The following is a 15,470-nucleotide window of genomic DNA, read 5'->3' on the forward strand; positions in this document are numbered from 1 at the left end:
GATCTTCTGAAAAATAGCGAAAACAGTGATTGGACTGCTGTCCACAGCAGGAAAACTCAGCAACTCTTCTAGAGGAAATTTGAAAGAAACTCAAGCAAGATTTGTATTCCACTAGATAATGAATAAATTAGCAAGATACACTTGATCCTCAATTCGAGAGGAGGATCGATCTCTCCCAAATCTCTGGCAATGCCAAGAGCCCAAAGAAAACCTAAATCTAAGAGATCTCAAATTTCATCCAAATTCAAGATACTCAAACCCTAGCAAAATCAACTATTTAATGCATACAAATCAAAAGGAAATCCCTAAACAATCCCTACATTCAATTTCCCTCGTAGAATCCATTCAAAAACCTTCCTAAAAGGAGATCTCAAGCCTCGCGTGCGTGCGGCTGACGGAAGAGGCGGAGAAATTCCGCCCGTTCTCCGCCTGGGCCGGTCCCGCGTGGACCGGCTGGACCGGTCCATTGGACCGGTCTAACAGTAACTTGCACTCACAAGGTAGGAACTAAAAAGAGATGTTATTCAAGCAAAAAAAAAAGTTAATTATATGCCTCAAATTGGTATTTACAGATTCACATAACCTAAGTTAAATAGGCAAGGTTGACAAAGGATCACTATTTATTAATTCCTTATAACCTAAATAGTAGATAAAGTTGACACAAGATTAACCACAATTTAAGGTTAAACCAAACCCAATGCATGTTAATTTAAAATTTCCAATGAAGCAGAACCACACAAATGTCATCACAAAGTCCTTAAATTTACTGTTTCACAAATCTATGCCTATTCATATACCAAACAAGAAATATCATTTAATTAACGAATAAAAGATTTAGTTTTCATCTTGTATGTACCTTCAACACTAACAGGCCAGAAAGGAGCTTTAGTTGGGGCATCTAGGCGCTGCAAAATGATTCTGTCTGCCCTCATAATTGAAATAGACAATCCTAGAAAAAGTAATCATAAAGCTTGGCTGAAATTAGTTACATGGTATATAGCACAAAAAAGCTTTATGCATGAATTACCTGCCATATCAAGGGATGTCATGAATGATCCAGTATAAACTCTGTCAATAGCTAGCCCATGCTCCAACTGCAGCTGTGGAACTGCTTTTCCAGCAGCAATCATGAGTTCCATGGCAGGAGTTGAACCTAAGCTGCGCATGCCACAATAGAAAATGAAACATTATTAAGCCAAATAATTGTCAGAAAGAGTATGCTACTTAAATGAAAGAGCTCATATGCAAATTTCAAAAGAAATAATCTTAGAATCTCAAGCACAAACTCAAATTTCCAGTAATTAGCAGGGGTTGACAACTACACAACCTCACAGTATCAAACAAAATAAAGCTGCATCCAAGGAGAAAATCTATCAAGAAACAGAAACAAATCTTAGAAAAATAGTAGCTTGAAACATGCGAATAATTTCACCTTATATTCAATGACTGTTTTTTAAGTACCCACATGATTTGGTAACTACCCACAGTTATTATAAATATTATGATAGTTGTAAAAATGTGTTATACTTACATTCCACGCTCTTATAAACTTTAGTGTTTAAATGTGAACAGTAAAAACCAACTAAAGAATAAATAATATTGTAAACATTTTTGGGCACAGAAATAGAGCGATGTTCTCGAAAGGCCAGTAATTCTTCGTAATCTTAAACTATTTCCAGCAAATGCAGAAGAAAAAGCCAATAGCTTCTTTGCAAAGTAAGACAGGACAAACAAAAAAGCTGCATGGTATCCATCGGAACATGGAGGTTCCTCAGACCAACAGTTGCGTAGTTTGTTAAAAATTCGTCAATTTAAACTTCTACTACCCCTTTTATTAGAATGATCAATCTCCTTGCATACCCATAATTTGAGAGAATGCTATCATGTCTTTACAATAGTGGTTTAAAAGATGCCCCACCTCTATAGTTAGAATCCTAGTTTGCCTAGAAAACTATAGTTTGCACGAGTCAAGAAGATAATCACCTTTAAAAAAGAAATAGAATCAGCAATTTTGATGGTTTTCATGTGAACCACCCGGTCACAAATTGGCACAGTCCAGTAACCAGGAATTCTAACAATACTTCGATACTCTTGATCATAGATCATACACAAGACTTCTTTAATAAAAAAATAAAATAATCATAAGTGAAAGTGCAATTACCCATTAATCATCAGGACCACTCTATTTCCCCTTGTAATTGGCACATACTTTGTTTCCTGTAAGTATTTAGAACAATAATATTTAACAGAAATAAGCTAACAATATAGTAACAAGTCAGAGTAATGAAACATTCTAAAAAAAAATGTATTTAAGGGCCGTTTTGTGATTTCAAAGACTGCAAGACAAAGTAAATCCTCAAATAAAAAATGCTATGGCAGGAATGTTTTGGCAGTTGGCACCAAACTTATGAAGAGAGAATTAGAAAGTAAATACATCAATCCAGGAACAATCATCGAAGAGTTAAAATGCATATGAATCTTTTACTTTGTATCAGCTATGTAGCCAATCAAAGCAGTCTCTTAACCAGAAACGTTATCCTTCAGGGATTTTTTATGCTTTGGGAATATGTTAAATGGGCTGTAAGGTGATTCTGTATATCTCCATATTTTCATCCAAAACAGATCAAAGATAATGGAATATATACAGCCTGTATTGCTATCAGTAGTATCCAACTGTAACAAAATAGAAACAATGGTTATGGGCTAGTGTTTCTTTATTGCAAAGGATGGGCTTTGGGGAGGTGTTTGTTTGCAGGATGCCAAATGTAGAGCAGTTGGATTCACTGATTTCTATTGCGCCAACAATATTTTGTTTCAGAAATGGATGGCTAAAGCTCTTTATTTAGTAAAGCAAACGCATCAAATAAACCGTTTACCATTATGTTGCAATCCAACTTCAAAATAAAAAAAAGATATTCAGAAAGCCATATAATGCACTACATTCAATTGTGACATAGCGTGAAAACCACTATGAACAGAGTAGTCCTGTGACTTTAGAGGCTTGAATTTGCCAAAAACATGCATGATATGACGCTGCAAAATCAGTAAGATAACACACCGTTGATAAGATCTGCTTCAGCACATGGGAGACCACTATATCAGCAGTCTGGAGATCAGCAACAGCAGCACCAGGCTCTCCATGCTAAACAACAAACATCGATATGAAAAAATAACTGAGGAAATCAAGACTCCTAATAGGCTGGTCAATATTATTTGAGTATTTGCAACCATCACAATGCAAAATGCTCATGAATATGGATTTATAAGTATAGAAAAAAAATTCAAAATAGTCCTCAAAATATACAAATTGATCTAAAAGAGTCACTCATGTTGTAATTGTGATATAAAGTTGATCCCAATTTAGTCCCTCAACTTTACAAAATTGACCCCAATTTAGTCACAAGGGGTCATTTTGGATCAATTTTGTATAATTGAGGGACTAAATTGGAGCAACGTTAAGATTAAAATGACCATATACGAATAGTCGGGGGACTATTTTAAAATTTAACCATATATATATATATATAGAAGATGAAAGGTTCTCCATGCATCCACTATATTTTTTTTCTACAATCCCTTTGGGCTTAGTAGTTTAATAATATTGATGAGTTTCAAACTTTGGATTTGTTTGGTATAGTGTTCTCATTATTTTGATTTTCAAACCCTTGCCATTCTTTCATTTGATTACCACTCTCTAGAAATTTCTATGATCGATGTTGCTTCTCACAACTAAATCTACTAATGTATAGTAAATGTAAGCAAGCTATTGTCCGATTCTTTTCCAAAAAAAATTATCATACCCACAACAACTTTTTAAAAAGTTGTTTTTCTTAAAAAGTTGTTTTTCCCACAGTAGTATTACAATTTTTTTTACAAAAAGTTAAGCCACCCAAAGAACCCTTAATGAGACATTATCTATAGCAAAATTCCACAAAACTAATTGCAACGCCTTATTTTACAAGGTTCTTTTTCTTAAGGGGTAATATCCCAAATATTTTTAGTAATGGAAGGTTGGGAATTAAGCCCATGCATGTAGCAAGAGAAAAACTTCATGCTACATATGCCAAATCTTGAACCTGAAATCTATACACTAGAAACCAGATTATGCACCACTTGTGCCAAGGCCCTTCAATACCATTCGGGCTCATAAAATATATTTTAGAAAATGATGATTTTATTTCCACTCACTTTTTGAAATTAAAATCATCATCTTTGATAGATTTAGAAGGCATTTGTAGAATTTAAATCAATATTTATTTCAAACTATATCAAATCAAATGATAGAATCTAATCAATTCATTATTTATCAAAATATGATTCCTGAATTCAAACAACCAAATAAGCTTCTAACCCTACCCCTAAATAAGCTTTTAGCCTCAAAGTCATCATTAGCTTAACTAAAATTTTGTATTTTCACACTGTAATCCAAGTTATCACATAAAACAAAAAAAAATAATCCAAAGAAAACCGTGAATACTATCATCTCAAGTGAACTTACAATTCCTAGTCCAAGCTCCATCAATCCTGGACCTAGCCGATCAGATGTGACATGGCCTGGTAATGTACAAACTGAAAATGCAACTCCCATTGTTCCCACTATTTCGGATGCATGCTTTGCTTCTGCAGTCACATCAGCTAGGGAAAGGCCAGCAGCAGCAGCAGCACCAGCAACCTAACATGAAAACGAAACATAAAAAAGTCAAGAAAATGATGAACGGAAAACAAGTAGAACACAAAACCAGATTCTACAATTGAATATTTACCTATCAAGACTAACATATTAAGATGCCACCAAGTCTCCAAGGTCCAAATTTTCCTCAAAGAAACAAAAAGTAGAATGAGTAAGAGAAAGAAAGGCATTTCTTCTACTAGAAGGAGAATGATTATGTTCTACCCTTTTTTTTTTGCATCAACCCTTATACATGGTCTTCAAACTCATGATCACATAAATTATTATTATATACAACTTGAAAATTGTTGATTTATATTAATTACAACAATAATTAAACCCTCATTGAACATGTGAAAAAAATAAAAATGGTCATAAGACATAGTAGCATTTTATAAATAAAATTTTACTCATGTATTTCACCATTCAAATCATCAAATATATGAAATGCATCATTAACAACGCATGTATTTAAGTCCAATCCATTAAAATTATCTTATTTTAAAATCATAATTATTTTTTTCCTACAATCTAAATCATCTATTGAGAAAATTTTGATGAATCCAATTGGCGATCAAACAATTTTTAGAAATTTTCAAAATCATGTATGCCATGAATTTTAATGATAATAGAAAGGCTAAACTATCTTGATCTAATATTTAAACGTCAAGACAACAAAATTAAAAATTGAAAATAATATTGCATTAAACGCAGGTGCTCTGTGCGGAGTCAGGACTTTGTGAGTACAAACCAGATCAAAAATAAATGACACTACCAATATTGCATTAAAAGATATGGTTTTATCATATGAAAATTCCAAACTGCCATGATTGCAAGTTTTTTGCAACTCTAGAGGTGCCTTAAAGCAATCTGACAAGTTAAGACCAAATATTTTGCACAAAAAATAATAAGAATTCAAACTCAACCTTATACCAATAGGTACTAGATGTGGAGAAAATCCAAATTTCTTTCTCAAAAAGGGAAGAACATCACCAAGCCATCTAGCTACTAATGGCTCGGATAGCCTTGACCATAACAACATCAACCTAAAATGGTTTACCTAAAATTGAGACAAAAGAGAAAAAAAAATTGATTGGTTGAATTAGTGAATTCAAAGATGAGGAAAAACCAACCCAAACAGTTGTAAAATTATGTTCGTAGAACAACCAAAAAGAGTAGTCCACTTAAGCACATTGCATTACCATCCTTATAGTATGTTCCTCAAGAAAAGAGTGTTGAATTAATCAAATAATAGGGAAAGCATAACGAGAATATGATGATAATCAATAAGCCCGAGATTATTACTCCAAAAAAAAATGAAGATTTTGTATGAATCTACGCACAAATTCCATCTAGGATGGCCACAAGTAAACTTACCAACAAGGGAAAGGGGAAATGGCGAAGTCAACTTAAAGATCTCAATGTCAAACAAAATGAGAATTGGTTTGGCTTGAACAACAGAAGGTTGATAATAATGAGTAGTTTTAAGCCCTTGTTGAAAAGAGTGGCGAAACGTGATTCTGAGAGAAGTTCATGCCCCTTACCTGCTAGCAATCTCATCAAATGATCAAGGAGCACAAAGCAATGAAGATCCCACATAAGGTGAATCCCTAATAACATTAATAGCAATAGGAGAACCATCACAATGCGGTGGAGTCAGAGTGAAATGGATGGAACGAACATCAAAGGATGAATTAGAACCAAAGGTAGCAAAGATGAATGACACCAAGCATTAAGTATAGCAAAACTTGATCAAAGGCGACCAGATCAAAGTAGCAATGGTGCCACCCTAAGATTTGAGACCATATATGGCATATGTGCTTAATTCAATTCGACAATGCCCCTCAGTGAAGTCTCTTTTAGTTTTCTAGAGAACTGGATCAATGAGTGTCCTTGAACTTATGCAAGTAGAATTCAACGTTGCGCGCCTTTCACTATCTAACTGAAATGCTTCACCCCTTAAAATTAGAACAAGGTGGGAAAGATTCAACAGAATATTAAACGAAGAGCAATCAACCAAGAGTCATGCACACCATAATTATAATATCATTATTTAGAAGCCATAATCATCATCACTAGCCTTTTAACTTTATTTATCCGCAATCTTTATTTATTCTTGTTAATTATTATTTGAGGTGTTAATTCTCTTTTCTATAAGTTGTTTTGCATTTATATTCATGTTACATTTATCAAACTTATTTTTCTTCTTAATCCTTCCAAATTAATTTAATTTACTTATGTTATTAGTGCATCTTCAGCCCTCCATCAACGCATGCCCAAATCTCCTATGTTTAATATTCCTTAACTTACTTCAATAATAGATTTCTTAATCTATTATTGTTACTTTTGCCACAAATCCCTTAAAATTCTCAACTAAATCACACTGAAGTTGGCCATCAATGACTTCTTCCTCAGTTCACACTGGATCATGCTTTAAAATTATGCAATAAGAGGCGTGCCTCAGCGCAATTTCACCTGTTTGAGCCTCAAAGCTTGCGCCTTCTAACTAGAATATGAGGCGTACATCTCAATTTAACAGAGGAGGCGCGCCTCGTCTGTTTTCTACGAGGCGGAACACCTCTTAAAATTATTTAAAAAAAAAACCCTAAACCTAATATTTAGACGTTTGCTGCTTCGACTTCGCCGTCATTTTGAAGTCGTGCCCTGCTTCATTTCGAAGGCAATCGCTGCTTCGACATCGACTTCACCTCTTGCTTCGACTTCAACATTGACTTGGCTGCCTTGACTTCGATTTCGCCTCTTCGAAGTCGTCTTCTTCTTCGAAGTATCTACATCTATCACAACTCAAGAACAAATAAAAAAGGTATATAAATAACACAGTTTTCTTAGACTTTACTTTTATTAATGTATTACTCATCTTGATATTATTCAAAAATATTTAGGGAAGAGAAAGATAACTGATATTAAGAAAGGAGCTGATTGGGAGACATTGGACTCCATAGGAGAAGGAAGGGGAGAGAGCAGTTCATCATAACGATTATTCAAATGAAGACTCCCTTAGTGATGACAGTGCTGATGACTTCTGAGTTGTTATGTCATTGCTATTTATTTTTTGAATTACATGTAAATGAAAATGATATTGTGATTTGGGAAAGATAGAATTTTGAGTTGAACTATATTTGTTGTCATCTTATTATTGTGATGTTTAAATTTCACTTTAATTTCAAACAACTTATTACTTGACACTTTATATCTTGTGCTTTTTTATGTTTCTAGATCATTAAATTACTCATTAGTGTATAGAAAATTTATCATTTTATCTTTACACTTTATATCTTGGGAATGAGGCAGACTCCATGATTATGTCATGGTTGTGGAACTCAATGACTCCAGAAATTAGTGATACATTTATGTTCCTTTCGACGGCAAAGAACATATGGGATGCTGCTAGACAAACCTACTCCAAAGCTCGTGATGCGGCCCAAATCTTTGAAGTTAAAGTCAAAGTTGGAAGCACGAAGCAGGGGAGTAAGACTGTGACGGAGTATGCCACCATTCTACAAAATCTGTGGCAGGAACTTGATCACTATAGGTGCATAGAATGACTCACAAAAGAAAAACGCATCAATACCCGATTACACAATTTTAAAACTTGCACTGGATTCATATAACATAGCAAACTAAATTATAAGTTCACAAAATTTAATTTTAAATCTCCATAAATTTCTTTATTCATAATTGCATAAAGAAAAGGACCAAAATGGTCCATTAACTCTTTCTAAGGGACCAAAATGGTCCACTAACATCAAATTTTGTGATTAATGATGTTAAATCAAGAATTATTTTGATCATTTTTTAATTAAATTATTTATTAAATATAATTTTCAAGTAATAATATTTTTTTAATACAAGTTTATTAAATATTTCTTTAATAAAAAAGTTTATTAATAATTCTAGTTTTAATTTAGGATCTTTATAGACTATAATTATTATTAAATTTTTAAAAAAAGTACTAATCCTTAAGGTTGTTTTGAGTTTTTTTTAAAATAATGTTAAATATTTTTAAAAACAAAAAATAAAAAATACTTATAAAATGCTAATCAAACATCTTATGTCAAAATTATTAAAAAAAAAACACTTACAAAACACTAATCAAACATGTTATGTCAAAATTATAAAAATAAAAAAATAATAAAAACAAAAGATGATGTCTAACAAGCTCTTAATTTTTTATTCACAAATACTAAAAATATAAAAAATAAATGTGCATTATAGCAATAGCATACCATTCACATTGGCACTGTCCCTTTTTAAGGAGTTGAGAAACAAAATTGATTCCTCAAAAAAATTGAGAACCATTTTGGTCCCTCACAAAGAATCGAGAGACCATTTTGATCATTTTCTCTAATTGCATATATAGTCAAAGCCATGAAGAACATGATAAACAACATGAATAATAAGAGAGTATTAATACAATAAATGAGATAACATGAGAAAGAAGACAAAAAGCAGTGCATGAAAATAATGAATGGAAGTAGATGAAAAAAGGAATATCATATTTTATTACTTGCTTTGATGTAAAGATTAATCAAAAAATTAAACTTTACTAATAAAAAATGCAAAAAAGAAGTAAATTGAAGAAAATGGATTGAATTCATAATAGTTTTCACCAGTTTCAAACATGCATCATTTATGAATCAATAAGGTTGAAAAAATAGTACTCCATGGAGCGATATTTAAAAATGGCCTCCCTTAAAAGACACAAGACACTTAAATGGAACCTCAACTTCGATCACTAGAGGCCTTATAGACATAAGGAACTTAAATCTCCTGTAATTATAACTAAATATTTCAAAATGATTGACATAAAGGAACTGACTATTCAACATATCATTTTTGTAAAAATTTTACAAGGACTTGGATGCTCTCTCAAAGAGTATCACTTTCTCAAACTGATTGGCCAGCAGATTTAAGCAAAAGTTTATGTTTTTAGCAACTCCTATTAGCAGCTCAAGATCAGACCTTGAAGCAATTCTGCCCTTATTAGCATTAAACTAGAGAAGAGTGCAATGCTGCTGAAATAGGATAAAAGAGGTAATGCTTACTAAACTTGTTTTACATCACTGTATCAGCAGCATTGTGAAACCATTGGGTCGTTCCGCAATTCCAAAGTACATTCATATATATAGTAAATGATTCTTAGACAAAAAACATATTCAGATCTCACCAGGTCATATTACAGAATTATGATCGACATCACAAGGGAAAAAACCTTTTCGATCATAAGTGGCAACCTAGACTTGCATAATAAAGAGTGCAGTTCAACATACCTTTTGGACAAGAATGGTTCCAGCTAAACCTCTCCGACCAGCAACACCTCGAGGTGGTGGTAAAGCACAATCATCACCAACAATAACCATCTGCACGATTAAATCATATGCTTGATGCATGAAAACTTTTGTGGGTTAATTCAGCATATTGCTCACCTCCACATTATAGCCTTCAGATTTTGCTTCCTCGGCTGCTAAACCAAAATTAAGTCTATCACCAGTGTAATTCTGTAATCATGAATAAAAAACCGCTCTTTTTGATGAAAACACAGTTGGAATTGAAAATTACAAATAAAATTCAAGATGTTATAATGATGAAGTGCAGCATGTCCTGGGATGATCAAGAAACCACAACCTATGCAAGAAAAATCATGATTTAAAGGGGGTGGCATCATCTTTTTTTAACAAAATAAGGAGCCATGAACTACAGATAGAATACTGAGCAACTTGGCCACCAAACTTCGGTAGAAATGTATAAAATTGGGACATTAATGCACAAACATGGGTTACATGCAATAATGTTACATTTATTGGAATCTGGGTATACCAAAGGCAAGTACCGTGACTATCAGAAGGCATCCCTTTGGACCAGTGACAGCTCGAATAGCCTAAATGTTTGAGCATGTTAGTTTAAGATTTAAGTTTCATCCAGTGTAGGATATGCAAGAAGTGGGCATACAGCTAATATGGCATCAACATGGGGAGAGGTGAAAACATCTCCACAGACAGCTGCTGTGAGCATGCCTTCACCAACATATCCAGCATTAGCAGGTTCATGGCCGCTACCCCCACCTGTACAAAGACAAAATTTAATAGAAGGAAAAAATAATAAGCAATTCATACACGGATGGGGATATCCAAACAAACTGTGACTGGATGATATATGCTAGTAATTCCTTCCTACATATCATGTTAACTGTAAGGCGAAACTGTAAAATCAAACTGCGACTTAAGAGCTGGGTAACAGACACTATTCCCGATGATGATAATTAAAAGCATTGGAAGCATTAATATCAAAAGACTTAAAACTGAACTCATTCCAAGGGCACTTACCACCCTAAGGCTACAAAGACTAGGCATGAAACGCTAAACAAATGCACAACTGTTTTATATGACACTGAGGAATCACATGGAGGAGGCTGCAAATGAATTTACTCTATAAGAAGGCAAAGGAATAAGGACATTAAATGCATTCTGACAGGTCAAAATCCTTGGTGACTAGATGTCAAATAAAATTAAATTTCATTGTAATGTAGCTTTTGTTAAATTAAATGGCTCAATGAGCATTAGGGGTCCTCCATCAACTCTTTTCGAGTTTGAAGAAGAGAGGGCAGCATGAGAATTTGAAGGCCCAAGGTTTTATGAGAGTAACAGGTGATAATAACTTAATTAGCATGACTTTGAGAGCATGAAAGTGTTAGTTTTGTGTGGAATCTGATTGTTTCGATCAATCGAGTTGTACCGTTGCCTTAGACTTCAATTTCATCAGTAGAGCCCATTCGGGTTTGTAGGGAGTCCTCCCCTGCTTGGGTTTCGGGACAACACTACAGCATTGTGTACCCTAGTGTTGCATAGTTTGCTCAGAAACAAGAAGAGAGTGGACCGCTGCAGTGCTCCAAACCCTGGCATTGCAGCGCAGTCAAGCATACTAGGATTGACAGTAAAGCGACATGGCGCTACGAGGTAGGCTAGACAGTTTTCTCTCTCATTTTTTCATGAAGGTTTGCATCACTTGGTGGTTTTTAGTAGGTTTCTTTCCTGGTTTCGGTTTTTTCATGTTAAATTTTGGTTTTCTTCCTTTTCGTTGCATTATCTCTTTCTTGTTTGTATTTGCCTATAAGTTTTACTTTCACAACAGAAGGAGATCTGGATGATGTGACACACAGTACTATGATATTCCTTTTGATGATTATTCTATGGAATTTTGGATTACAATCCAAAATTTAAAAAAAAAAAAATTTAAGAAGTCTACCATTCTTTTTACGTGCATAAACAAGCCACATTATATATTATCAATACTCATAGTAAGTACTTAGACTCTTATTAGGATTTAGAATTTCAAGAGAAATGAAAAGAATTAGAAAGAAATTAAAGTCTTTCTTTTGAATGATAGTTTCAAATGAGGAAAAAAAAAAGAGAGAGAAAATGTCTCTAAATGTGGACTTTTGTTTCTTTCACAAAATGAGCCAAAAATAGAGAGAAAAGAATTCATTAAGCATTTTTTTTAATAATACACAAACTAGTCTTATCTAAATAAAAGCATTGATATATGCCTATATATGCCTAACAAACATTGGCGCTAGATTATTGTCATCCATCAAATTCAAATTGTCAAATTTGTGCCCCTCAAATACCCGTGCATGAGCAATTGGACAAGTAATGTTACTTCCAACTTATATACCATCAGATTGCTCTTGCTCCAAGGTTTATATTAACCTTAAGATCATTCTTGATAAAACAAATTCGATCAGCACCAATCTCATAATTCCGAGGAAAAATCTAGTTTTCCAATTATGATCATTTTCAACACTGATTTTAAAATCTCCGATACAAATTTGATGGATAAAATCAAATATCCCGTAACAGTAATTTTGAAATTTGAGGACTTTATTGATCCTCCCATCACTCCAAAGGGCATACGGTTCAACATGGATCTTGATGATAATCAGGATCGATTCACTATCCTTGAATTGATTAGTTGGTCCATCAAGAAACTCATTGATTAGGCGATTTAACAATCCGCCATACGCTCCGCCCAAAGTAGAAAAATGCCTTTCATCACAATGCTTCATTTTCATTGTCTCAAGGATGCTCTCTTGAGTTGTTTTCAATCATTTTTCCAGCCTTCAAGCCCACTTAATAACTTAGGCATTGACTTAAGAAAACATTCCCAGGGCATTTTCTTTCTTTTTTGGTTTTTTTTTTTTTTTGTTCCGTAGAAAGTGAGCCCATACTAGAGACAATATCTTTTCAAGAATCTTGACTGACCCAAGATTATCTCCATCATGCAACAAGAATCATAACCTATCATTATTTCTATGAAAATATTATAGCAAATTTCAAATCATATTTTTTCCTTTATTTTCTTTTATCTCTCAAATAAAAGTTAGATGAATAATTTTAATTTTCTCTTGGAACTCACAATCACCCAAAATATCCTTTTTGGCTCAAGGTTGTCTCTGGCATGCAATCAGAAATCCTAACCAATGATTGTTTCTAAGATTATATACGCCAAATTAATTATAATAGTTTTCTTTAACATTAACTTAAGAATTAGATGACTAAATTTCTTTTCCCTATTAAGACTCGCAATAAAAAAGAAAATTTATTATTTATTTACTTTTCTTTCTCTAGTTAAATCTTTTCTTTCCTTTCCTCAACTCTCAATCAATGTAACTCAACCAAAAGATGAGGAATGATAATTATTAACAGAATATGTATTTTAAAAAAATGGAAACTCCCAAAACAACTAGGGACGCAAATTTCAGCGCTACCATTCTCTTCCACAGAAAACCTAATGCTTGGATTCAGGTTGGGAAGGCTTCTCTCTGAAAAAGCAAAGCTTAACGTAAAAATGCATTGAGACATTAAAAACGAATTTCACATTGGGTCAACTAACTGGAGCAATTCATCAATCTGAATTTCATTTATGAGCTCATCCCTTGAGTTTTTTAAGACTTTCGTGCGTCTGATTTTACAGGCACAATGTTATTCGAATTTGTAAAAGACATATCTCAGCCATCCAAATGAGAATGGATGGCGGTGATCGGTGGTAATTGGAGAGCATCCAAATCCATGGATATGCCATCACATATGTATAAACTATGGAGTATAACATGAGGCATAACTCGAGATGACGAACACCATCAAGAAAACATCAAGAAAGGGTCATTAAAAAATAACTATGAAAACATCCATACCAGAGATAACTGCAACCTTGTCATATGTGGACCCTACGACATCAGCACGCAAAACAACCTTAATCTGCAATGCAGAACACCACAGACTCTTTACGGCTCTATGCTTAAATATCAAGCGAAGGAGAAAGCTGTTAAGAAACAAAGAAGATAATAACATTTGGGAAGCCATCCAAGTACTGTAGGAGAGGATATGTCTCCACCATGCCCTCAATGTACTCGGTCACGACATCTGCATTTCCAATATCAAAATTCGAACGAAATTAGATCGCCAAAATCGGCAAGTTAATCAAAAATTCACAATCCGTCGTTGCATTCAAAGAAACACATGCATTCGACAAACATATTACAACTGACGAATCCATTAAAAAATCAAAACAGTATCGGAAAATCAGTGGAAATTAGGAAATTCAGATTTTCCAGAAGGACCTCCGCGAGTAAAAACAAGAATAGCGATACACGCCGAGCCAGCGCGTGCAAGAATGACAAGAAAACCAAAATAAGTACATGAAATGGCAAAAGGATCGGAGAAAACCCCTAGGATCGTTAATTAGCTTTTTCGCTTGGTACGACATCGTAGCACGAGCAACCTATTCCCGATAATCTCACTCAGATCAGGTGAAAACTCCGAGCATTACACGGAAAAGATCACAGCACCGAGAAGCTCTCTTCTCCGAGATAGAGTAAACCCTAGCACGGAGAGAGCGAGTGAGAGGAAGAGAACCAGAGTGACACCATGATGGACGAATGGAGGGAACGAAGCGAGGAGGAGTTTTAATTCTTCAGTTAATTGCTCCGCCAATGCCCTCGCCGTTCTATTTAAACCCCTTTGGCATCCCTCATTTCGTTCTATATTTTCTCGCCAAGCCTTCAGGGCTGTTCCGGCCGATCTTCTCCGTCCGGGGGTTGCCCCTAAAGAGATGCGAAATTACGATAAGCGCCTCAAAGTTTTGCATAAGCAGCAGCAATTTGGGCCGGCCGGCACTGAAGCATCATGACTCACAAGTCACAAGTCGCAGTCGCAACCCTGTCAAAAAAGAAAATTGGCTAGTTCTTAGGGGCTTTCTTTGTAATTATGGCTAAATCGACGGGTAAATGGCCGCCCACAGTTTCTGCCTTCTAGAAAATAGCGGGATTAGAGTGGACTAAAGAAGCTAGATTTGATTTGATGCACACCCATGAACAGCAAGGCTATTTGTGCGGGGGATCGTGGGCGTCCATCACACAAAAATTTCAGCGGGGCCCGCATATGAATGGCACAGAGGAATTTAAAGGTAGGCGAGCTTTTGACAAGTTTGCTCCAGAGCCTTATCCTGTTTAACAGTTGTACCGATATATAAATTAGGGGTGGGACCAGTCACACTTTAAGGAATAATTATTACGTCTTCTGTCCGGACATAGAGCTACGTTCGGCCGACAATAATATGTCGTCACGTGCTCTTATTTTTTATCATGCGGCCCGACGACTTGACCCGGACCAGAACCCGGGAATGTTATGTTCGCGTATTGCGAGGTATTACTCAGTATTTGCTCGGTATTGGTAGGTATTGCTTGGCAATAACGAGAAATACCGTTCTGTGAAGACCAATACCG

At 34.7% G+C, this 15,470-nt stretch overlaps 1 protein-coding gene across 1 annotated transcript in view; it reads right to left on the reverse strand.

Moving 5' to 3' along the window:
* The window catches only part of LOC110110175 (putative 3,4-dihydroxy-2-butanone kinase), a 48,602-nt gene extending 33,743 nt beyond the window's left edge, over nucleotides 1-14,859 (reverse strand). Inside the window, exons 1-12 of the mRNA XM_020841538.2 lie at nucleotides 14,413-14,859; nucleotides 14,036-14,109; nucleotides 13,881-13,944; nucleotides 10,640-10,752; nucleotides 10,521-10,568; nucleotides 10,117-10,188; nucleotides 9,961-10,050; nucleotides 4,499-4,672; nucleotides 3,059-3,142; nucleotides 2,162-2,217; nucleotides 1,028-1,158; nucleotides 857-949 (exon numbers count right to left, since the gene is read on the reverse strand). Of these exons, the coding sequence (XP_020697197.1) occupies nucleotides 857-949; nucleotides 1,028-1,158; nucleotides 2,162-2,217; nucleotides 3,059-3,142; nucleotides 4,499-4,672; nucleotides 9,961-10,050; nucleotides 10,117-10,188; nucleotides 10,521-10,568; nucleotides 10,640-10,752; nucleotides 13,881-13,944; nucleotides 14,036-14,109; nucleotides 14,413-14,452 (1,039 nt within the window). The 5' untranslated portion in view covers nucleotides 14,453-14,859. The remainder of the gene's footprint in view (nucleotides 1-856; nucleotides 950-1,027; nucleotides 1,159-2,161; nucleotides 2,218-3,058; nucleotides 3,143-4,498; nucleotides 4,673-9,960; nucleotides 10,051-10,116; nucleotides 10,189-10,520; nucleotides 10,569-10,639; nucleotides 10,753-13,880; nucleotides 13,945-14,035; nucleotides 14,110-14,412) is intronic.
* Between the last annotated feature and the right edge of the window lie 611 nt (nucleotides 14,860-15,470).

This window comes from Dendrobium catenatum, unplaced genomic scaffold, assembly GCF_001605985.2.
Source record: "Dendrobium catenatum unplaced genomic scaffold, ASM160598v2 fragScaff_scaffold_1035, whole genome shotgun sequence".
Classification (NCBI taxonomy): domain Eukaryota; kingdom Viridiplantae; phylum Streptophyta; class Magnoliopsida; order Asparagales; family Orchidaceae; genus Dendrobium; species Dendrobium catenatum.